Source organism: Sitodiplosis mosellana, unplaced genomic scaffold (assembly GCF_009176505.1).
Source record: "Sitodiplosis mosellana isolate CC-2019 unplaced genomic scaffold, AAFC_SMos_1.0 Smas_scaffold_19, whole genome shotgun sequence".
Taxonomy (NCBI): Eukaryota; Metazoa; Arthropoda; class Insecta; order Diptera; family Cecidomyiidae; genus Sitodiplosis; species Sitodiplosis mosellana.
The window spans coordinates 356310-378779 of NW_022595261.1; the positions used below are offsets into that span (position 1 = coordinate 356310).

At 34.2% G+C, this 22470-nt stretch overlaps 6 protein-coding genes across 16 annotated transcripts; 2 read left to right on the plus strand and 4 right to left on the minus strand.

Moving 5' to 3' along the window:
- Nucleotides 1-1215: 1215 nt before the first annotated feature.
- LOC129568470 (protein singles bar) lies at nucleotides 1216-2887 on the plus strand. 2 transcript variants are annotated; one of them, XM_055446408.1, is made up of 4 exons: nucleotides 1216-1815; nucleotides 1884-2323; nucleotides 2533-2673; nucleotides 2747-2887. In XM_055446408.1, the coding sequence occupies exons 2-4, from the start codon at nucleotides 1973-1975 to the stop codon at nucleotides 2822-2824; spliced, it is 570 nt and encodes a 189-aa protein (XP_055302383.1). In that variant the 5' UTR covers nucleotides 1216-1815; nucleotides 1884-1972; the 3' UTR covers nucleotides 2825-2887. The 2 variants fall into 2 exon arrangements, with proteins under 2 accessions (XP_055302383.1, XP_055302382.1); XM_055446407.1 differs by having other exon boundaries at nucleotides 1220-1780.
- Nucleotides 2858-4850, minus strand: LOC129568463 (uncharacterized). The gene is made up of 4 exons (XM_055446388.1): nucleotides 4711-4850; nucleotides 3866-4655; nucleotides 3616-3810; nucleotides 2858-3514 (listed from the first exon to the last, which is right to left on the minus strand). Exons 2-4 carry the CDS (start codon nucleotides 4643-4645, stop codon nucleotides 3377-3379), a joined length of 1113 nt encoding a protein of 370 aa, XP_055302363.1. The 5' UTR covers nucleotides 4646-4655; nucleotides 4711-4850; the 3' UTR covers nucleotides 2858-3376.
- A 52-nt stretch (nucleotides 4851-4902) lies between these two features.
- On the minus strand, nucleotides 4903-15077 carry LOC129568467 (ras-related protein Ral-a). 9 transcript variants are annotated; one of them, XM_055446399.1, is made up of 6 exons: nucleotides 14926-15042; nucleotides 14619-14834; nucleotides 9230-9433; nucleotides 8170-8330; nucleotides 7860-8034; nucleotides 4903-6695 (listed from the first exon to the last, which is right to left on the minus strand). In XM_055446399.1, the coding sequence occupies exons 3-6, from the start codon at nucleotides 9380-9382 to the stop codon at nucleotides 6594-6596; spliced, it is 591 nt and encodes a 196-aa protein (XP_055302374.1). In that variant the 5' UTR covers nucleotides 9383-9433; nucleotides 14619-14834; nucleotides 14926-15042; the 3' UTR covers nucleotides 4903-6593. The 9 variants fall into 9 exon arrangements, with proteins under 9 accessions (XP_055302374.1, XP_055302375.1, XP_055302372.1 ...); XM_055446400.1 differs by lacking the exon at nucleotides 14619-14834 and having other exon boundaries at nucleotides 14926-15076; XM_055446397.1 differs by having other exon boundaries at nucleotides 14619-15050.
- A 361-nt stretch (nucleotides 15078-15438) lies between these two features.
- Nucleotides 15439-17332, plus strand: LOC129568465 (replication factor C subunit 5). The gene is made up of 8 exons (XM_055446389.1): nucleotides 15439-15591; nucleotides 15682-15746; nucleotides 15816-15928; nucleotides 16003-16180; nucleotides 16258-16417; nucleotides 16490-16704; nucleotides 16772-16849; nucleotides 16980-17332. The coding sequence occupies exons 1-8, from the start codon at nucleotides 15557-15559 to the stop codon at nucleotides 17123-17125; spliced, it is 990 nt and encodes a 329-aa protein (XP_055302364.1). The 5' UTR covers nucleotides 15439-15556; the 3' UTR covers nucleotides 17126-17332.
- Nucleotides 17246-18542, minus strand: LOC129568466 (transmembrane protein 179). Its single transcript, XM_055446390.1, has 3 exons — nucleotides 18126-18542; nucleotides 17900-18061; nucleotides 17246-17807 (listed from the first exon to the last, which is right to left on the minus strand). Exons 1-3 carry the CDS (start codon nucleotides 18377-18379, stop codon nucleotides 17519-17521), a joined length of 705 nt encoding a protein of 234 aa, XP_055302365.1. The 5' UTR covers nucleotides 18380-18542; the 3' UTR covers nucleotides 17246-17518.
- A 130-nt stretch (nucleotides 18543-18672) lies between these two features.
- On the minus strand, nucleotides 18673-22381 carry LOC129568461 (zinc finger protein 62 homolog). Of its 2 annotated transcripts, XM_055446385.1 has the most exons (4): nucleotides 21742-22167; nucleotides 21163-21657; nucleotides 20951-21108; nucleotides 18673-20332 (listed from the first exon to the last, which is right to left on the minus strand). In XM_055446385.1, exons 1-4 carry the CDS (start codon nucleotides 21901-21903, stop codon nucleotides 19462-19464), a joined length of 1686 nt encoding a protein of 561 aa, XP_055302360.1. In that variant the 5' UTR covers nucleotides 21904-22167; the 3' UTR covers nucleotides 18673-19461. The 2 variants fall into 2 exon arrangements, with proteins under 2 accessions (XP_055302360.1, XP_055302359.1); XM_055446384.1 differs by having other exon boundaries at nucleotides 20951-21657; nucleotides 21742-22381.
- Nucleotides 22382-22470: the final 89 nt, after the last annotated feature.

The following is a 22470-nucleotide window of genomic DNA, read 5'->3' on the forward strand; positions in this document are numbered from 1 at the left end:
TCACACTGAAAGTTCCAGAAACAACGCAGAAACCACAAATGAAGCTAGCATGGACGTTGAGAATCCATCTTCTTCGAAAACCAATGTTAACAACAATAACAGTAATGAGCCAAATACAAGTGGATCTAATGAATCTGAAGGCAAGGTTTTCAAATTGGTCCCAACAGATTTGCTATCATACCGAAAAACTACACTGCTTCTGGCTGATGAAAGTACCAACGAAGATGATGACCCGTTATGCGGTGCAGCAAGAGGAAAAATGCGAAAAAATCGATTGGACATGTTCTTCGCGAAAGCTGATTTTGATGCAAAACCAGCTCCACCGCCGTGGCTCATCTGAATGAAGAAGCAACACGAAGAAGAAAACCAAAACGAATTTCAATCTACTTACGTTTTTGTCATATTTCCGTTGTAGGATTATGATTGAACTATTGCATTTTCTTGAATTGTATTTTACTTGGTAATTAGTGGCAAATTGAATCTCACTTCAAAACAGATCGTTTGCACATTCGTTAGAACAAACAAGTTCATGGGCATATTATCAAAAATTCAAGGATAAATGTAATATTAGAATTAAGGCAACGAGATCTCGTATAGCGACATGAAACACTTGAGTGCCTTTTCCAACATTTAATAAATAAATTAGTAATAAAAAAATCGGCTGTGTTCTGCATTTTATTGAATAATGACCTGATACCGTTCTGACTGGTAATCGTAGGTAGCAAATATCTGAACAAACAAACAAATACAATGCTCCGTTTGAACGCGTTCTTTTCACATGTGAAAAGAAATGAACAATTGGTCAATTGACAAAAGTCAATTCTCAAGATTTGTGGGTGATTTCAATTGGATTCTTTGTTTGGTGTTCTTCATTCATTTATCTTCTCATGAATATATTATACACGGAGAATATTGCAAATTGAACACATAATTCATCACATATCACACATTTTGTCGATACTTGAAAGTGCGATAGTAAATAATAATTCAACGATTTGATCATATATGTTTGTTACTCTTGGCGTGTTGAATACTTGGTTACTTTTTGTACGTACAAATTCCTGGACCTCCCTCGAACTATAAATAGAAAACATATGGACTTGACTTGAACGGCATTTGGAGTAAATTCTGTTGAAACGTGAGTGCGTTGTGAGTATAAATAAAATCGCCTTATTTGATGCCTGCATGAGCATCAGAGCAAATAAGAAAAAAAATTAAAGATTGTGTAGTTCAATGTGACGACGATTTCATCACAAAATATAAACATCCGCTTCGAACGTTAGTACGAATGCGTCTGATTTGAACGTCACCCATACAAACAGACAAAAAAGTAACAACACAGACAAGGGATAGAGATGTCAATGAACACTGATGGTAGTTAGCGATCATGCATAGTGAAACAAAAAAGTGTCTAAAAATAATTAAGAATAGTCGTCGAGGCACGATGAAAACCTTCGAAGAATAACTGTAAATTGGTAATTTCAAGCGGTGGTGCAGCGCAACAAGGACACATAGTGATGCGTTGTCGTTTGCCGTTAGTCAGTCAACAGAAAACATCTTACGACCATCGCGTGTATGCATGTCTCGGATTTATCTCGGAGCGTCAATGCATTGGTATCTGAGTGTGCGTTGAGTCACTCTATTGCGTTGTTGCAAGTCACAAACAACACACAAACCGGCATTGTGCGTGCATCAACAGAAAATATCGATGTATCAATTGGTTTTGCTTTTGTTTGCATTGAAGCTGTGTTGAAATTTTCTGTCAATTTTTGGAAATAAAGTAAATAATAGCGTTCAATTGGAAAAAAATTGAAAGTAGAATACAACATTGAAAAATATTCGCCACATAACTGTACATAATATATACTTACATAATTTCACAGAGTAATTTCATCATTCGCCCGCAACAGTCGTCAAGAAAAGTGTTTTGTGGAAAGGAAAAATTTGGTGACTAAAAGTGAAGATCAGCACAATGCCAACCATCATTGGAATGCCGACAGCAGCGCATCGTTCCGCTCGAATGGCTCGGGCAAATATTGAACAGGATGGTGGAATCAAAATTTGCTGTTGTCGCATGTTCACTTGTGTCAATTTGAATTTTCTCTCGACCAACCATGGACTAATGAAAGTAAGCGAGGTGATTTTGAGCTCGTGTTGTCAAACGTTGCTGGTACGATTTGGAATGGAATCTGCTGCCGATATTGGTCAAGCCTTCAATACGTGCTTGACAACAGTTTCATCATGTCTGATGACTTCATCATTGCTACTTTTCTGCTATATTCTTTCCACACGCACATTCAATCTCGTTCGACAATCACTTTTCGTAAGTTCCATCAACAGATTTACTCAAAATTTATTTTTATTTTTCATTCATTCAGCACACATTTCCATGGAAATTATTAAAAAAATTGTCAACTATGCATCTCAACTGGATGAGAACTAATCTTTGGCATACATCTATCTAAATTTCAAAGACTTTATTTATTCAAATTTAGCAGTTCAACACAAACGAAATCTTTTCCTACTCCACAGGAAATCTTTTACAATCTCTGCGCTTGCTTCATGTACTTCAGTGCTTCGGTGTACATGGGATTCACGGTCAATATCTGGCTTTGGCCGAAATTCGAATTGCAACGTGCCTACATGGCATATCCAGCCATGACAGCTGTCTATGTTAGTGTTTCAAATTCAATAATGATTTTAATCGGATATCAATTCTAATTTCGTGCTCTTTTTCAATTTTTAGTACATCGGTTTCATATTGGGGATAGTCCACGGCATCGACTGCTATTTGGCTTACAAGTTTTACAAAGGATACTTTTGAAATATTTATTTACAAGAATCGACAAGAAGTTGCTAACATTTCAATAGTTTTTATTTTGTTCGTTCAAGTTCTTCGCATAATTTATTTAAAATAATTTTATAATTTGATATTTTTAAGTTTTTAGCTTATTTTTAAAAGATTTTGAAATAAATATTGCATTGTAATTGCCAACAATCAAACTGTTCCACGGTGTTCAAATATTTTTTTTCGAAAACCAAATAGACATTTGGCCTCATCATAAGAACTTATTCATTTTGTTGTAAAAACTAGTTCTTTCTTTTAAAAGAATTTGATTTCAATGCCATGAATAAAATACACTACTTTGACAGTACTCCATTTCTCAGATCGTTTTGAAATTTAAATTGTTCAACATATTTTTTGTATATTTTGATTCGATTTGATTCGATTTGATTCGATTTTTATAAATAAACAAAATAATTAAATCTATTGTTTTCGGAAAGGAGTCTGTTGGGTTATTGTTCTTGTTCATGTTCGATATAATGCAAGCATCACTAGATGGTCATCATTGTTTGATCGTTTGTGTAAAACGAGTTATTTCTTTTTTGCTTTAGTTTTGTTTGCCCACATTTTTCGTAATTCTGTCACATCATCTTTGAGATTGGCGTTCAAACACGATACTGGCTCCCAAGTATCATCAGCAGTTGAATATCCTTTCCATCGAACCCGTACCTGTGGAAAAATATGGTTTTTCCACATGATTCAAATATTTTCAATTGGCCGTGCTATACTGTAATCAATGTAAATGACCAATCATTCAAAGAAATCTGTACCTCTTCATTGCCTTTTCTATCTTTTCGATAATCGACCAGATGATCAACTTCATAGTAGACATCATCCTTCTTTGATTTATCGGTCTTCTGTTTTTTGATGAGTTCCTCTTTTCCGTTCTCATCCATAGATATCTTTTGTTTTGATCTCTTTGTTTCGATATTTGGACTGTTGAGTTTCCGTTTGCCGGGTGGAACCTACTCAAAATAAGTCAATTTGCAATAATCTGATTTCAAAGATTGTTGAATTTACCTTGGGCTGATCCGCCGAATTGTTCTTATTGCTAGTGCTGGTGGAAAATGGTTGATTGTTGTTATTGGTTTTAGGGTTGTTGTTTTCTTTCGACGGCCAATAATTTTCATCATAATCATAGTAGCCGTCTTCATTGGCTGTTAAATGTGCCACTAATCCATCTAGATTTACGCAAGGTACTTCAAACTTAAGGGTTGTTATTTTGATCTTCAGAACGTCAAGTAAGAATCGCATATACATCACATCGATGCCTGTCAACTTGGTGACGTTCAATGTATGTGATACGGTGTTTGATGCGAACAAAATGTGAATGGGTACATAGCGTTGGCCATTCTTCTGTACATACGGTAAAACAATGTATTGTTCTGATTTCGGCAACCAAAGTCGCGCCACACCACTGCCTCCCACCATTTTGTACTGTGTACCTGACTTCAATTTTTGTGCACACTCGTCCACATATTTGAAAATATTACCAACATCTTCCAGTTTGACAAGCGTATCATTTCGATTGAATGTGAACGGGTACATTGAATCATTGTGAAATTTGTTTATTTCATTCATGAGACATGCTTCTTCGCGGTACATTTCGTAGCCTTTCAAATAGCCAAAATCGATGAGATGCGAACTGAGGTTGATATTCTGCATTTCGAAATGCCACGAAAAAACCTTGGTTGCGCAGTATTTTTCATTGAAGCGAAAAATGTAGGGAATGACGATGCTTCCATTGAATATTTCATAGCCAAATTTTCCACAATGAGTGGCATTTGGTTCGTCGTCCATATCTGAATAACTACAAATGAATTTTGTTGAAAAATGTTTCCATTCAAAATATAATTAAATTTTACCTTTCAATTATATGTATTTCCGGTTTTCTTGTGCGAAACTATGCGGTGTTCTGCTTGCAGGGCTATTGTTCAACTGAAATGTCATTTTGTGCAAGTGACAGATCGGCATGGCGGTGTGTCAACCATTTCGCGCCATTTGAGCAAACTATGAGTAAAACTAAAGCTATGGATTCAAATGAAACAGGTAACGAGTGCTTCTTTTTCGCATTCTTTATTTTCCATGCATCCAATCCAACTAATATACAGAAATGTGTTTACAATATTCAAGACTTAAAATTACTCTTCTTTTCTATTAGTTACTTCTGAAATTCAGTTTTGTAACAATAAACAATCATACGTCTATTTGTGTTGATGCACACCAATAAAAATGCTGCTGTCTCCGTTACAGATATTTTGATAGATATGTCAAAAAAACTAAATTTTTTATACATATCCCATTCATTTTGTATGTAAGAAAAGTTCTGTCACCTAGCTGTGCTGTATTAAATGTGTGTGTGTGTGTGCTGTTGTTGTTTTGTTTTTTGGTTGGACTCGATATAGTTTGCCATAAAAATTGTATAATTGATTAAAAAGATTTATTAATATGCGTTGTAAAAACGGTGATTGCAAACCTGAATTGTTAGTAAATATTTAAAAAGAAATGTCAATAAAATAGTGATGATAAGTATCAAAATTGAATAATACGACGCGGAAATAGATGTCGTTTTATGCATCATGTAGGAAAGTAGTATATTTGGAAAATAGATAATTTGATAGGAACTCAGTTTTTTTTCGAGTTTGCAGTGGATTGTAGCTGCCATAGAATAAACTGTGGTAGATTTTAACCCTCTAGGGCATTAATTTTTTCCCAGGGCGGTTTTTTCCAGGAGTATTAGTACTTGGTTGATTTTTGGCCATAGATGATCAAAAAATATTCCTAATCCTGGATTCCTCATAGTTTAGTCAGGAAATTCGATAGACTTAAATCCATATTGTTTAAAAGTGTCAAAAATGTATCTCATTTTGAAAGGGAATAATTTATTTTGTCACATTTTTGTTTTTGCGCACATTCTTGTTCATAATACGACAACCGCTTGATGTTGACTAATAGTGCAAAAGACAAAATCATAGAGTACAAATTGAAATGTTTTTTGAAGCAATGTAATCTGACGTATGATTTACGTTATACAGACGTTCAAATGTTGCCCGTCTAAAGGCGATTGTATGCACTAGAGGGTTAACATTCACATGCATTTAGCACTATCTATTCATGTAAGATCCGACCAATTGTTACTATGGAAATGGATCTAAAATTCCCTACTTCAAAGTCAACCGATATAAAGATTGCGTATTTCCAACTATATATTGCATTTGGAACATGTTTTCCACACTTGATTTGTTTGTAAACTCGAATTGTGCAAGGTGCGGAAATTGGAATCAATTTTGAGTTGTATTTTTCTCTTGATGTTCAAAAAAACGCTTGTTTTGTATGTAAAATTCGTACGAATATTTCACTGCTTACAAAAAATTGCAATATTTTGTTTTTAGAAATAATGAGCTATAAGGATATCCACTTGATATATATTTTAAACATATTGTTGTTCAAGTAAGACAAAAGGAATCGTACTTTGGTTCAAATTATATAATACTTTCATTTTTAAATTAGAAATCGGAATTATCAATAGATTTTCGTTTCAAATGAAAACATCGATTTTTATTTGTTACATCCGAACAATATAGTTGACCTGAAATCATTTCTATTGTTTTCTGACTACTAGCTGTCAAGCGATAATCTTCATGTTTTTTTTTTAAAATAACATAATACATTGTTGACGATACATATTTTAATTTGTTAATTTCTGTTGTTGTTTTACGTTGAAAAAATATTCCTCGCGTTCCTTTATTTAAAGTAGATGACAGCAGGCTTTTTTGGATTTTGTGGTCGGTTGTACGTCGGTCGAACGATTCTTACGTGTTGAAATATCCCTGATAAGATCATAAAATATCTAGGAAATGAGAAAAAAAACTGCAATCAATGAATAGATACTTTTTGATATATTTTCACTTTAAATTCAGAAGTAATTTAGATGGATTAAGAAATGTATTTTTTGAGATTTATTGAACTGTTTAGAAAATAGTGTTGTTCCTAGGTGTATTTTTTTGGTGAAAAAACAATAATGGAATAATTTGAAAAATAAAATTTTTAAACGAAAAAAGAATCCAAATTTAAACTTAAGTTTCCAAATCACTCGTTGGTTTTGAAACAAGAAAAACAAGCGGAAAAAAATACAAACCAAATTTAAATCATAACGTCACAAAAATGAAATCAAGTGCATTCTTATCACGCAAAACATAACAATGAAAACACAAATTCTAATGACTAGGAACAAGTAACAAAAGAACTGGTACGAATAACAGACTGATTAAAGTAAAGCATGATGGTTGGTTGAAAAGAAAGAAAGAAAGAAAGAACAGAAAGCGAAAAAGAAAACTAGTTTATGTGTTTTAATGAATAACTTTTTAAGCACCTATGCAAAATGGAATTAGAGTAGCGTGCATTTAAGTCTCCGCCGTTTGCTTTTATCTTTGGCTCTTCCGTTTGTTGTTTTTGAGTCCTCCGTTTTACGCGATCGAATATCACGCATTAGATCGAAAAATACCTATGATCACACAAATTCAAGTTAAATGATATAATATTGTTGGACAATGCATCAATTTAATTTGAGCAATTTGGTTTGAAGAAAAAATTCTGTTATATTAATTAAATGTGCTCTAATTATAGCATGGGATTATAGCATGGGAACTGAATATTTCTACAAGTTGTAATCTAATTCCAAGCAAGGTTTCAAAACTGAGTTTAGAATGACCTACGCAAGTCAAGAGCGATATAGATTCTTATTGGACAAATGAAACTGAGGAGAAACCAGCATTGCGAAACAATACAGGAAACAATTTAGATAACATAACATAACAAAGCGAAAGCATTTTAATGTTCACAATATTATAAAGGGGCAAACAAATTTGTTGGAAATCAAAGTGTTTTAAGCTTTTTAAAACTGTACGCAAACAGTCATTTTAAAAATGTAATTGGTATACGTGCGAGAAATTATTGTGCAGTGCGTGCATTTCTCAACATCTGAATAGCTGTAATGTGTTGTTGAATCACATACCTTGTCGACATTTTCTCTGGTTTTCGCAGAGGTTTCAACATATGGAACACCCCATAACGATGACCGCTCCTGACATTCAGCTAAAGGTACTTTTCGCTTGTCATTTAGATCACATTTGTTGCCCACTAACAGAAACGGTATGCTTTCATCGTTCTTCACTCGTAAAATTTGCTCCCTAAAAATGTCAAGAAACAAACATTAACTGAACTACTCCCTTCCCGGGCATATATTCAAATAAGGGAAGCCCTCGACTGTTCCGCGGAAAGAACATGCATCCTGGTTGTTATGATCTCCACCCAATTTTACTCACCGAAACTCTAATGTTGATTGAAAACTTTCATCATCTGTTATAGAGAAAACGCAAAGGAAACCTTCACCGCTTCGAAAGTAGTTATCGCGTATGGCAGCGTAATCTTCTTGTCCAGCTGTATCGAGGATATCAATTTGTACCTCTTCACCGTCTAAAACGACCTATTCAAGTGGAAAGAATATACTATTGATTAGAACAAAAATTGAGCCACAAGCATAAACATAAGCATATAACTGTATTTAAATTGTAAAACTTTGATTCAAATAAGTTTTGTTTGTTTCTGCCCGTACAAACAAATAATGCTGTTTGCGGTCGGGCAAAACTTCTAGAGGTAGTAATTCATCCAAATCAGCTCTTTGAAATATATACCTTCCTTGGTAATAACCAACTATAACTAACTTGGACTATCTTATGGTTTAAATGAAAAGTAGTCACAAAGATGTTTAAAAAAAAATACTTCGTCGTGAGCAGTGAACCATTTGGCAAGAAATAAGTTACATTTTGAGAAATTTTGTGAATTTCAATTTTTGCTTGATTTCAAACCAGTGAACGTTTCGTCTTGAAGAAATTCATACGGTTTCAACTAGATTTATTTTGAAACAAAATTAAGTTTTAAATCAATCATGCGTAAAACAACGAGCCTGTATTTGTTGATAATTGATTATCGATCGAAAATTATACCTCATGTATAAATAAAATCGTACTTCAAAAAGCATCGTAAATTAAAATGTGTTCTTTGTGATTTATGCGTTCACTGTTTTCGAATCAATATGGTTGAAATGCAATCTTTCAATATATAAACTACTATATACACGGTGCTCATTGGTTGTGAATTAAACTCCATCAGTATATCATAAGGCATCATCTATATTCATGATTCACTTAGCAAAAGCAATAAATAGCATCCGTTACAACGTTTGATTGAAGTCTTCTGAAGTAAAGTGATGTAACGGAATGGATAAATAGAATGTGCTCAATTTGTGCGTGTGTGTGTGTGTTTGGAGAAAATATCTTGATTCGAAATTGTAACTTTCCACCGCTACTAATGCGAGTTTATTACCTTTTTACGATAGCTGTCGGCCTTTGTTGGTTCGTAGTCCTCAACGAATTCGTCATACATGAATTGAAGGGTCAAGGCCGATTTTCCAACACCTCCACTACCAACCATGATGACTTTGTGAAGCGCAGGTCCAGCGGCTGGTTTTTTCGACATGTTCACTCTGATTTTGGTTTCTTAGTTCCCCGCGAAAAAGAAGTGTTAAATCTGCAATTGAAAAAAAAACGCAATTAGATTTGAATAATATCATTTAAAACGGTATACAAATAAAGATTCATAGATACAATTGACGGGTAATTGATTGCGTTCATTGACCTACAACCTTCACCTACTCTAGCCACTGTGGATGCACTGCATAGTAATTGTACTTGAGCAGGTTCTCATGACTGAATACACAACTAACTCGAAGAGCTTTGTTACGCTTCTCACCTTTAGGTAACTTTTTTTCTGTAAATTTCGTGGAATGCAAACGTAATGTGTCAGCGTGACGTAGGCTCGTGAATGTTATACCAGTCTCTTTTCTCTCTATTGCTCACTCTCTTTCTTTTTTGTTTATATTGGCAGCTATTTTGCAATTGCGAAAACTGGATTCTTTCACACACGTTCCACATATTCGCTACGAAATGTCTACAGTTATTCATGCTTGTACACAAACGCAACAGACTAACTGCATATAAATATAACAATTTTATATTTCTACATTCTATATTTTTCTTCTTCTGTCTTAATCGCGATGAACGGTTTTGTGTATGCGTATGTTTTTTGTTCTTGTTAAACTCGTAATACATTAACGACGAGTCGTCGACGACAATATTTATGGACTTACATCAGGTAAGAAATCGATAGTCGAGAGATGTTCATCAAGACATCAAAGATTAGCGAAAATACTGTTTCTCTTATTATTCCCATCTTGGATTTCTCTTTGTTCTTTTTTTATTGCTCACATATGTATATGTAATTGTTTACTCAATTTCCTATGCTCGTAGCTGGCTAACAGAAACATACACAACAATTATATTTTTACTGTCGTAAAAATCTTGTATACACTGTCATCGAAAGCACTGCATAAATCGTATACGTAACGTACCGTCCAACATTTCATTGCGATGGAAACTTATTTGAATATAAATAATAAGATGCCAACCTCTCGGTACTTGAAAGTAAGTTTTCCGACCAAAATATTTGGAACGCAAATTTCTTGACAAATGAGGTCGAAACCGTAAAAATAATATATAACATAATCAACTATGTGTTATATTTTTGAAAGAACTACACGTTGCTTTTGTACGGGATGAATAAATGGCTCTTGAAGAAAGACAATTTAATGAATAGGGCAATTTGAATCAACTCTAAGATTTATCTAAGCTTCAGAGTGAATTCAGTTGGTCTCAGTTTGTTATGTTTGTTTTTTCTTCTCATTCGCCGAAAGACAAAGAAGATTCAGATGCCTTAAGTCGTGTTTTTGCCATCTTCTCTTTTTTGCTCCATTGCTTTTGCACGCTAGATGATCGCCATGTGTAAAACCAGCAAAAACATAGAGACACAAAACGTGTGTAGAAGAAAGTGTAGCTTCGAGTTTTATGAGATTCGAACATCGACATGATTGAGTGAATGATTTGTGCAGGCGCGAACAATGATGAAACAAATGAAAGAGATTATTTTTAACATCGTTATTTCTCCAATTCTTGCAAAGATCATATCAAGACTCACAACATCGCGTACATGCTTTCCGAGCAAATTGTTTCAGATTTCTTTTTACATTCGGGTTTGTGTGTGTACTTTTTTTCTGTGCAGAGACCGTCGAATACATTTATTCGCATAATAACGTTTCATTTCATTACATTTATTGCTGAAAAAAAACTCTCCCATTGGTCTTCATCAAATGACAGCCGTGTGTCTTTTTCAATTAAGGTTTTGCATTCGTATATCTCCAATTGTTGGTCTCCCTTAATTTTTCTTTCGTTCGCTTCTTAATTACGGCAAAATCAATTGAAGAAAATCAAAGTTTTGACGATATTTTTCAATAAAGAAATAAATTAAAGCATTTCATCCGCCTAAACGAGGCAGGACCTTATTCAAGAAGGTTCGGCATTTGTAGTTCATTTCCTCGACAATTCAATCGATTCGAATTAAAACTAACAATTGTATTATATATGTTTATATAGTATGATACCGAACCAACACTGCTTCAGAAGCAAGCTCGCTGAGTATAAAATGAAAATCGACACATGGCATATGTACAACCTTACATGCTTGTTCAATTCGGTGCAATGCATGGTTCTGAAAGAGCGTAGCCACCGCTGAGGACTTTTTGGCCATAACTGTAGGTATAATCTATTCATTGAATATTTCGCCATCATTAAGAATTATAAGAAATATTAGAATATTTTTCAGAACATTTACAAAACACAGAATCTTCTCTTAATTAGGGTCAGATTTTCTCTTTCTATTCTCTTTCTCCCTTTCTCTCTCCTCGCAAATTCATTATTGTAAATATTTTCGTGCGGAAAACAATATTCAACTGAATAATTTTTGCTTCAATAAGCCGCAACAAATCTGGTAATGGTAAACAGGGGAAGAATAGAAAAACGAGATTTGCCCAAAAATGAAAAAAAATCTGAGCTTATTGTATTTGTAACAAGGTTAACGGTACAGCGCTTTTCATTTCCATGATATGATCGTTTTGCGCTTAAAACAATAAACACCAGCACTATTCATTTACAATTACATAACAACGGAACATGGAGCTAAAAAAAGTCGCGCACGTATACATAAACACCATTTAATTATTGTATTAAATGTGCAAATTAGCTTTCGAGGGAAAAACGCCGAACCCAAGCAAAAAGAGAAATAGAAAAAAAATATTGGTGAGTATTGGTGAGAAAAGAAAAAGAACAATGCATCATTCGCTTGGATACACGTCTTTACACTTCATACACACATTCAATGAAAAGCTTGTTCACTGTGTTGAGCTGCATGACTCATTCCATTTGCAATTGGTTTGTTTGGAAGTTATAAAATTAGACGTGATTTTAAGCAAAAGAAACAAGCGCATCCAAAAGTTTTAAATGCTGAGTAATCAATTGGTTTGAAAATAGCTCAACAATGTTTAAAGATTTTGAAAGCTGAATTCATACCGATTCATGTTCGATGTTTTTTTTCTGTTTTCCACATCAAGAAATTGTGTATCTATGTTAGGTTTTCTAGGTTTTGATAGACGATGAGAGTCAATTCGGTCAAAGTGTTTGTTTTTCTTCAATAAGTTCAGACAAAACGGATTCGGTAAAATTCTTTCATTTTTAAATATGAATAGAGAGAAGAATAGAAACGGTTTCCGTTTTAATAGTAAAAGTGTGTTGTCTTTTTTTGTTTCGTAGAGAAAGTAATGACTTTCATTTTATTTTGACAGTTATATTCCGACTATTGAGCCGTGCCCATTGAAAAATGTTTAGAAGAATATTCTGGTTATTAAATTGATAATGAGTTCAGTGAACACGGCATCTTATGAACAAACACTTGAATTGTTATCAAGTAACACAAGTTTCACAGTATGATTCAGTCGTCATTATCATCAATACTTGTGTCGATAAATTGTTCCCGTTCAGCTTCTATCATTATCCGCATAGTCACTTTTTCGACAAATATACGTCAGAAATGATGATAAATCACGTTCATGTTAAACCATTCATTGATTTAATTTTCGTTTGTTAGATGAACTGTCATATGGTTGGTATCTCGCACATTTGACTATGGGTGTTGCGAAGAAATAGAAATTCATGGTAAATACTTTAAGTCAAAACGTGATTAAATTTCCAAAAATACGTAGACTTATCGTCCGAAAATGGTGCCATCGCGAAATTTTTATCTAATTAAAACACAGTTTTGTCTCTAAAAAACGTGACACATGATGCCGACATGTATGTTTGTTATTTTTTTACGGTGAAACAATTTGGCACAGTCAAATTGATCAAATTCACTTGGCCAACCTTCAAAACTAACATACAAACACATATTTCTGTACCTAGCCAACACGAAAACCAGCATGATTTCCCTGGTGACGATTAACAAGCGATATGTAATTGGGATTTTTTCAGTTTGAAGAATCCAAAAAATGTAAATATGGATTTTGTCTGTATGATACAGTGCATTTTAGCTATACACGCGCCGCTTTTAGAGCACATATTGAGCAAATGCGAACAATTTGAATTTGAAACGGGTTTACCATGGCAGGTGATAAATATTTTATCTGATAAATGGCAATGGCCAACCAAAAAACACAGAATTTCCACTGCATTTGGTTCTCTTCAAGGAAGTGTCCACAGCAGGGGTGGCCTATGTGCTCCGGTTGTTTACATGTACGTGGAAAATCGATCTTCAAGTAAACATTAGGTCCGAAATAGATCCCTTTTTTATTACCATTACGGAAAACTAACAATACTGTATCCATGCAGGCTAAAACCATGAGCAAAATGTACTAGTATACACACATATTTCACATATTTAACTACACAAATGGTTTGAGTTTGTCATTACAACGCCCGAAAAATAAAAGAATGAATCAGCCGTCGTGTTGCGTATTCATTTAAAAAGCATATATACTGTAAATGCTAGTGGTATAAGTAAGTTATACGGAGACTTTATTTACATTTTGTGTTGGGTGCCAAACGACTTTTTTTTTGAAACATTTCATACATATTCAGATTGTTAGATGATTCGACAGTTGTCTGATTTGAAAGATGATATTGACTTGATGATTTATCCTCAAATTGAAACAGAATGAAAACAAAATAATATTCATACATTTCAGTTTGTTACTTTCGACGGAGAGAAATTCTAGATTTAAACTGTTTGAAATATTTCCTGCTAAAATTGATTTAGACGCTTGAAAGAATGAACAGCATACAGTAATGAAATGCTAGTTTGTTTTGCGATAAAGCCATAATCAACACGATGTTGAGTTTTCACGGAATTGTATTGGATCACTTGCTTGCATACATTACTTGACTTTATATTATATTATATTTTATTTGTACATTTCTTCCCGTTCATTTGTATTTGCAAGCAGGCGTTGTCCATTTTCATCGAAAGAATTTTTTTTTGTAATCGGCTTTCGCGTGATTCTGTTTATGTATCGCCTTAAAAATGTTTGTATGTTATGCATGTACGTTGTTGTTGTTGTTTTTTTGTTCTTTTCCGATTTTTGTTCTTTCTATGTCATAACCAACCATATATAGGTACACAATGTACGCACACACAGCAGTGGAACAGAACAGAGCAGAGCATGTAGGAGAAATTGTATAAGAAGAAGAAGAAGAAGAAGAAGCAGTTGTTGGAGAAATAACACCATAAATGTATTGAACAAAAAACTTTTACATACTCTCATCACACTTACTATAGGAAATGATTATGTTCCAGAAAACAGTCTTCCTGTCGTTGAATTACCAATTGGTTTTTAAATAAAATTTACCAAACTTAATTTGTGTCAACGATATCACCAAGTAATCAATTGGCTTTCTAATAAAAACAAGTTTTTCTTCGAGGAATGCACTGAACACATACACACAAATGTCAAATCAAAGAGAACTTTCCGAAACCACTGTGCGCCTCTCTATTTACGGAACAATTTAATTTCGCAAAGCAACAATGAATAATCAAGGAAGAATATTGTCCTTTCTCGTTTAAAAATACAATTAACTTACACTTATTTCAAATGAAATGTTTATATATAAAAATGATTGAAATAAAATCTGGGGCGAATGCGCACTACCGCTCTTCCAGTATAAAAGACAAACTGAACGCGTACGCCACTGAATTTACACTAATAAGAGGTTGTATTCTTTGTACGCAAAGTACATTTCTGCTTTTCTCTTTCTTCCACTCTTGTTCGCTTGCTCATGAATGAGTGTAAACAAATGACAGAAAAACTGTGTAGTAACTTCGTTGTGTTGCGATGAGTAGCTGAATAGGCCCATTGCTTTTTAAAACTATGAATGTAATTGTTGTTTATGGTCAGCGGTAGCTGGAGATGAAACTTTTCTTTTTATCGAACCATTAAATTAGTTTTCCAAACAACCATATTCAAAAGCAAATCGTTGATGTGAAGCGATTTGACGGCGAACAAATCAATTGAATTTACTCATCTTTCATTATTATGAGAATATACAGCGACTGTAATTGAGCTGAATAAATCATAGATGGCGCATCGATCAATTTGAGTGTATGGAAAAAAGCGGCAAAAATTGTCATTTGTGTCATTACACCTAAAACCATTGTTGAGACAACAAGTTTAGATTGATTTCAAGAATAATATAAATTGTCAACGTACAAAATATGAGTCGAGACACTGCAGCAATAAACTTGCCATGGTATGTAATTTAGTAATAATAATAATTTTTAATTTTCGCGATTTAGCTATAGCTTACGTCATTTTTCACTGATTTATTTTCATTCCATAGGATCGAAAAATATCGACCATCATCGCTCAACGAACTGATTTCGCACGATGAGATTATCGCCACAAGTGAGTAACCAAATGTGTATTCAAAACTTCTTTCTCTTTATATCATAATATTTCCAATCAAAATTTCAGTTTCGAAATTCATCGAACAAAATCAGTTGCCGCATTTGCTCTTCTATGGTCCGCCCGGCACTGGCAAAACAACCTCAATTCTGGCGTGCGCGCGAAAGTTGTATGCTGAAAAGGTATTTTAAGAATAATAATTATTATTATTATCATTGTCTCTAATGCCAACAATTGGACGCTAATTTCACTTCAGGACTTCCAGTCGATGGTTTTGGAATTGAATGCATCAGATGATCGTGGCATTGGTATTGTTCGTGGAAAGATTCTTGACTTTGCATCCACCAGAACCATCTTTTCAAAGGGTTTCAAGCTTATCATTTTGGATGAAGCCGATGCGATGACTAACGATGCTCAAAATGCTTTGCGGAGAGGTATGCCCATTCTTTATATATATTAGAAAACTTTTTGAATTTAATTGTTTGACTTTTGCCTGACGATACATTTTCAGTCATCGAAAAATACACCGACAACGTACGATTTTGCATAATTTGCAATTATCTGAGCAAAATAATACCGGCACTACAGTCTCGATGCACTCGCTTCCGTTTCGCCCCGTTATCTGAAGATCAAATCATTCCACGACTTGATTATGTCATCGATCAAGAAAGGTTTGTATCCACGTTTGATTTAAATTCAACAACTTAACTCAGTTGAATATTTGCATTGCTGAAAAACAATAGACTGAAAGTATCGGATGACGGCAAGAAAGCCTTGATCAAACTAGCAAATGGTGACATGCGCAAAGTGCTCAATGTACTTCAGAGTACTTGGATGGCACACAAGAACATCACTGAAGAAACCGTTTATTTGTGCGTCGGGCATCCAACTCCGAGCGACATAAAAACTATCATCAATTGGCTGATGTCCGTGGAATCGTTTCAAGAGTGTTGTGAAAGTAAGGAATTGGTAAACAGTTTTGAACACGCCAAATAGGTTAATTGGTCGTTTTTTTTTTATTATAGAAATTCAAGATCTCAAGACCAATAAAGGTTTGGCTTTGGAAGATATATTACGTGAAGTCCACTTGTTTGTTATGAGAAGTACGTAAGAGTATAAAATTCGTATAACACGAATCGTATTTGAACCGTTGACAAACACATCTCGACCATTTGCAGCGGTTCAATTTTAATGCGTAATATGCAATACATTCTAACGATTTTTTTGTTTTAGTCGAGCTGCCACCGCGCATCATGTCGTGTTTGCTGATTAAAATAGCACGGATTGAACAGAGCCTTGCGGCTGGGTGTTGCGAAAAACCTCAATTGTCTGCATTCGTTGCCGCATTCCAAATCGCTCGGAATATGGTATCAGTTTGATTTACTCTTACGGCATTCATTGAAATCATCTTAGTACACGGATGATTCGATTAAACATTTCTCCAATAAGATTTGAAACGTCATAACATTTCATAACTTCTAATGAAAAAAATAGCTATGTTTTTGTTTCGAATTATTTATTCTTAAGTGAAATTTTGTAAAATAAGTTGGAATATAAAGCTTGAATTAAATATAACAATAAACCAATTGATTTGTTTAAGATTTTTTTTTTCTCAATATTTCCACATCACATTCCAGATTGTATGCTTAATTCTAAGATCAATGCTTGGAATTTTTATGCGGGAGTCGAAATCAATTGTGTTGTTGGATTAAAAGTTAATTTCATAACAAGATTAATTCGCTGCTATAGCATTTTGGTTACAGAAAACAAACTTAAGGAGAATCTTGTGGGAGATTTTGAGCGTTTGGCACATCACTTATTCCTTCATCACGGAATGAATCTTCATTTACAAGCCGTTGTCGTTCCAAATACATGCTGGCTTTCATATTGCGCAATTGATGATCACTGACTAATTTCAGAAGTGCAAACACAGTAAGGCCAACTGAAGCAGCGAACGAACTCCAAGCACCAAACTGTGCAATACCCATTTCAAAATGAAATCCAGATGTATGGATATGATCTTGCTCTTTGGTAATGTTTAGTCCAGCTGCACTTTCACATCTAAATGCATATATTGATACAAATGGTGAATGACTTAAAATCAATTTAATTGAACAGCAGATGTAAATGATCAAATGACATCATCTACTTACGATGGGAATCTGAGAGTCATTCGTGAGCACCAAGTGATAAAGCCAAGAGAGATAATAATAGCTGAGCCGAATGTCATCAGACACGATAGAAAGCCAAGAACCGTATCCAAAAATAACCCCAAAAATGATGAATCAATTTTTTTCAGCTGCAATCGCGTCATTCTGACAGGTAACAATGATAACATGGTCAGTGGCAAAGAAAAAAAGAATAATACGCTTCCGTTACCTATAGATTTCGATGCTTGATACAAACATAAGGAAAAATCCAGTGATGACAGTGAAGTTGCAGTAAAATTGTGAACTCCATTGAATATCAAAAAGTCCGGTGTCCTCGTTCCAATCGCCCGTGGTGAAGAGCAAACAATGGTCATTGAAATCACTGACATGGCAAAGCATTGGAACGACAATGCACAAAGACAATATCAAAACAACGACATGGCCAGCAATCTGACTCAACAATAATACATTTGACAATGCCATTTCAATCACTCACTGTTCATAGTAAAAATAAAATTCGAGTTTCGAGTGAAATTCGATTCGAACTAAGAACTATTTGGTTATTTAGTTATTTAGTTAATTTGTTTGTGCGTAATATGTTTTTTTTTCTGTTTTGATTGCATTTGTTGTACTAAAAAAGACTCATCGACTATCTGAATTCATTTTGACATTTACTCACACAAACATTTATTCATTAGTAGTAGAATGTTTATTTTAGTACATCAAAAATGAACTTGCGCAATGAATCGAATGAATGCATTCACAGAAAAACGCCGTTTATTTGAATGGGCGGTTCAAGAAGGAAATATTTCACCTGCTCATACTGCATTAGACAATATTTTTTATTTTGAGATACATACATACAATAACAAAACAATAAACACATTTTCATTGTCATTCAAATGAATATGAATACAACTGGGTGATAAATAAGACATTAATCTTATAACTTAACTTAAGATAGCAATAATTTAACGAAATACAGTTCAATTGAACTAACTTAACTAGAACATGAACAGAAGTTTCTACTTACGGCTACTGAAAACAAATAATGAATTCACTGGATGATGTTCTAAGGTACAAATAACCTACTTGCTAAAATGATGCATCGATGAATTTCCCAAAAGGGAAAGAAAAGAGTCGTTAATTATGGGTTAGTGATGTTTTCGTACTTAATTTAAATTAACAATTGCTTTGTTAATATCTTCTTATAAAATACATCGATTTGGAGATCTATTTGATTGGCGCTTTCAAAATCATCATTCACTGAGAGATGATTTCCAGAGAAAGTACATACTTGCTACGCAATTACACCGGCTGTAATTATTTCTTTTTATAGATATTACGTGAAAATATCGAATTGTAGATTCAGTACACGTTTCCAACTTCAGAGATTCAAATCAATGAAGACAGTCGTTATTTTGATGATTATAACAATTCAATATTCAATAAAATGTATCGCGAATTATCTCAGTGGAAAGAATTTGGATTTATCGGGAGACGAACTAATTTAGAGTGGAATATGGCTTGTAAAAAGTCTTATGATTTATATGGTGTGTAACGTATTATGTTTTGTGCGACCGTTTAGTGTGTTCGGCAAGATATCGTCGTTGGTTTGCAACATAGCTGCATTTGTCACATTTGAAATTGAACAATTTCGAATGCGTTAACATGTGTTTGGTGAGGTTGTTTCGCACAGCAAATCCTCGTTGGCAAATCTCACAGAAATAATTCTTTTCTTTGGTATGCGAGGTGATATGAATTTTAAGCTTTGACATTGATCTAAATTTTCGATCACACACCTCACACACACATTTGAACACATTTTCATGAATTTTCTTATGCATATACAGCGCTGAATCAGTTGAAAATTTCTTTGCACACTGATTACATTCAAAAATCCGTTCTTTCATGTGAACGCCACGCAAATGGTTGGTGATGACTCGTTTGCACGAAAAGTGATTACCGCATATGTCACACTCGTACTTCTTAATCTTTTTGTGGAATGAATTAATGTGGTACTTAAAGCCACCAGAATCGGCAAATGTTTTATCGCACTCAGAACAATAATTTTGTGCTCGGCTCTTCGGCACTGGAGCCTTGTGATTTCCATTAATCACTTCGTGGCGCTTCTCCGCTTTAACAATAGTTTTGGCCGGTGAATTTTTACTAACATCTTCTGGTGTTCTTTTCTCTGGTGACTCTTGGAGATGGCTTTTATCCTCTGCTTCAGCGGCTTGTTCCTTTGTCGTGCTATTCGAATTAATTCCAATAGCATGATTAAGCATATGGCTTATCAAATCGACCCTGGCGACATAGTCATCACACATTTCACAATGGAAAATGAGATCGTTGTGCGAGTCTTTCACATGTTCGACCAGCAACGCTTTTGTGGTGAACTCCAATGAACAATAATCACACGGTGTTTTTAGTGATCTGAAAGAGTTTGAAAGATGTTTGAATTTAATTCAACGAAAATTAATTGACTTCAATAGACGTACAAAATTAACACTAATTCAAAGTTTGACTAATAAATAGTGACTAATAGTTATCACTTATTACTATATACCTATTAACTTTTAATAACCAGAGCAAAAAAATACACAACGCGATAAAAAAAAATTTGACGTCCCACAGAAAAACTAAAGATACAGTTTTGTTTGGAATTTTGAGCTCTATCAACGGGCCTTTCAAGTGTTCATGTGTGAAAAGTTGTGTTGTACGGTGTAATAAGATGCAATCTTGCGGCAAAAATATTGCGAGAAAATTTGCTTCCAAACTAATAACTTCACCATTTCATCCAATAAATATACTCTAGAGTCTGGACTATACTAATAAGACGTCATCCATCTTATTACTCGTTCGACTAATAACATTCTAGTAACTATACCCGTATTATTTGTGCAAAAAAGTGATGAGTGATAGTATAGTTTCATCTTATTAGACTAATATGAGTAATAAGGCCACTAGTAAGATACCGAAAATGCCGAAGTATAAACTAATTCAAATCTGTATCGATATTTCAATTGTTGTACTATATCGCCATATACTCACATTTGGTTCTTATTTTCCACAAAGTTATTTTCTTTTATGTCCTTATCCACCACAGACACCGGGGTTTTTTCGGTTTTGTTGCTCTTTGATCGAGTAATATTTTCCTTCAAAATTTCAGCTTTCAGGTTTTTAACATTCTTTTTCGGCGACTTCGCTACCTTTGCAGTCTTTGTATTAGATTTAGGCTTTTCATCGTTTTTCTGTTTACGAACCTTTTTCAATTTATTCCTAGTATTGTTGCGAATTTCAGCATCTTGCAAATCCCCTTCTAAATCATCGTCCTTATCGTTGTTTCCACCGGACTTTTTTTGATTTAATGTTCCATCTTTCTCATCATTCATCGAATGCAAAACATCAGCGGCATCGTCGACCAAACTAATATTTTCGGCCGATCCGATTCGTTCAAGTTCTTTTACAGCTGCATTTGCCGCTATTTCACTTTCCGCTTCGTTGATTTCTTTCGATTCATGCATATTAAGGATTTCATTTTCGATTTCGCGCGAAAATGAACTTTGCAACTCAAGCAATTCACTTGTGTCGCCGACAACTTGACTTTTGACAACATGATGTTCATACGCCTCACCCTCAAGCGATTGCAGAAATCTTGTGTTGTTACTTTGACATATGATGTACAATTGGTGGAATGAGAGCAATGTTGATGCACACATCGAACATATTCTCTGTGGTAGATAATCGGATTTTCGAACCTGAAACAAGCAATAATACAAATGTGCTGAAATCAACCATAGTAAAATGTGTTGCAACATTTTTGTATTGCTTCTTATGCTTACTGTTATTGGTAGATATTCATTAATTTTGGAAGCAAAATCGTATGCACTGCCACTGTCGTCATCAAACATCGAATTTAAATCGTTACTAGTTGTTCCGCATATGCGACACAAATCTTGCAAATCGAATTTGAATGAATAGATTCCATTTGTTGGAATATTCATGACGACCGAATAATTCGAACGAACTCTTTATATATATACGAACAGATGTGCACCACCGAAACTAACAACTATTTCGATTACAATGTATAGAGAAATTCAGTTATTTTATCATTATTTGAACGCAATGCACACAAATGAACCAATTGGCGTTACCAATTTACCACAGAATTTACATTCGAATGAAATAAAATATGTGGAAACAGAAAAAAGGCTACAAATGCTCTTTTATATTATTTACTTTTTCACTCTTTGTGCGTTTTGTTCTTTTTATTCTTGCTCATTTCTTCTTCTTCTTCTTCTTTTCTTTTCGTTTTCTGTCAAGACCGATTCGTCTGCGTACTAAAAATATTGGAGCACATCTGTCTGTATCGAGTATGAGCATTCGTTCGTTTAGAATGCTTTAGAACACGAACGGTTGAATGTCAATTTAGATGTTGAAATTGAAACAGCTGTTTCAATTGAAATGGAATACTAAATGTTATCGACACGTGAACTGTCATTCGCACATTTGTTTGTAGACAGTTTAACCTCACCACTTCGTTCATTCTAACCGTGAAATTGTTAGTA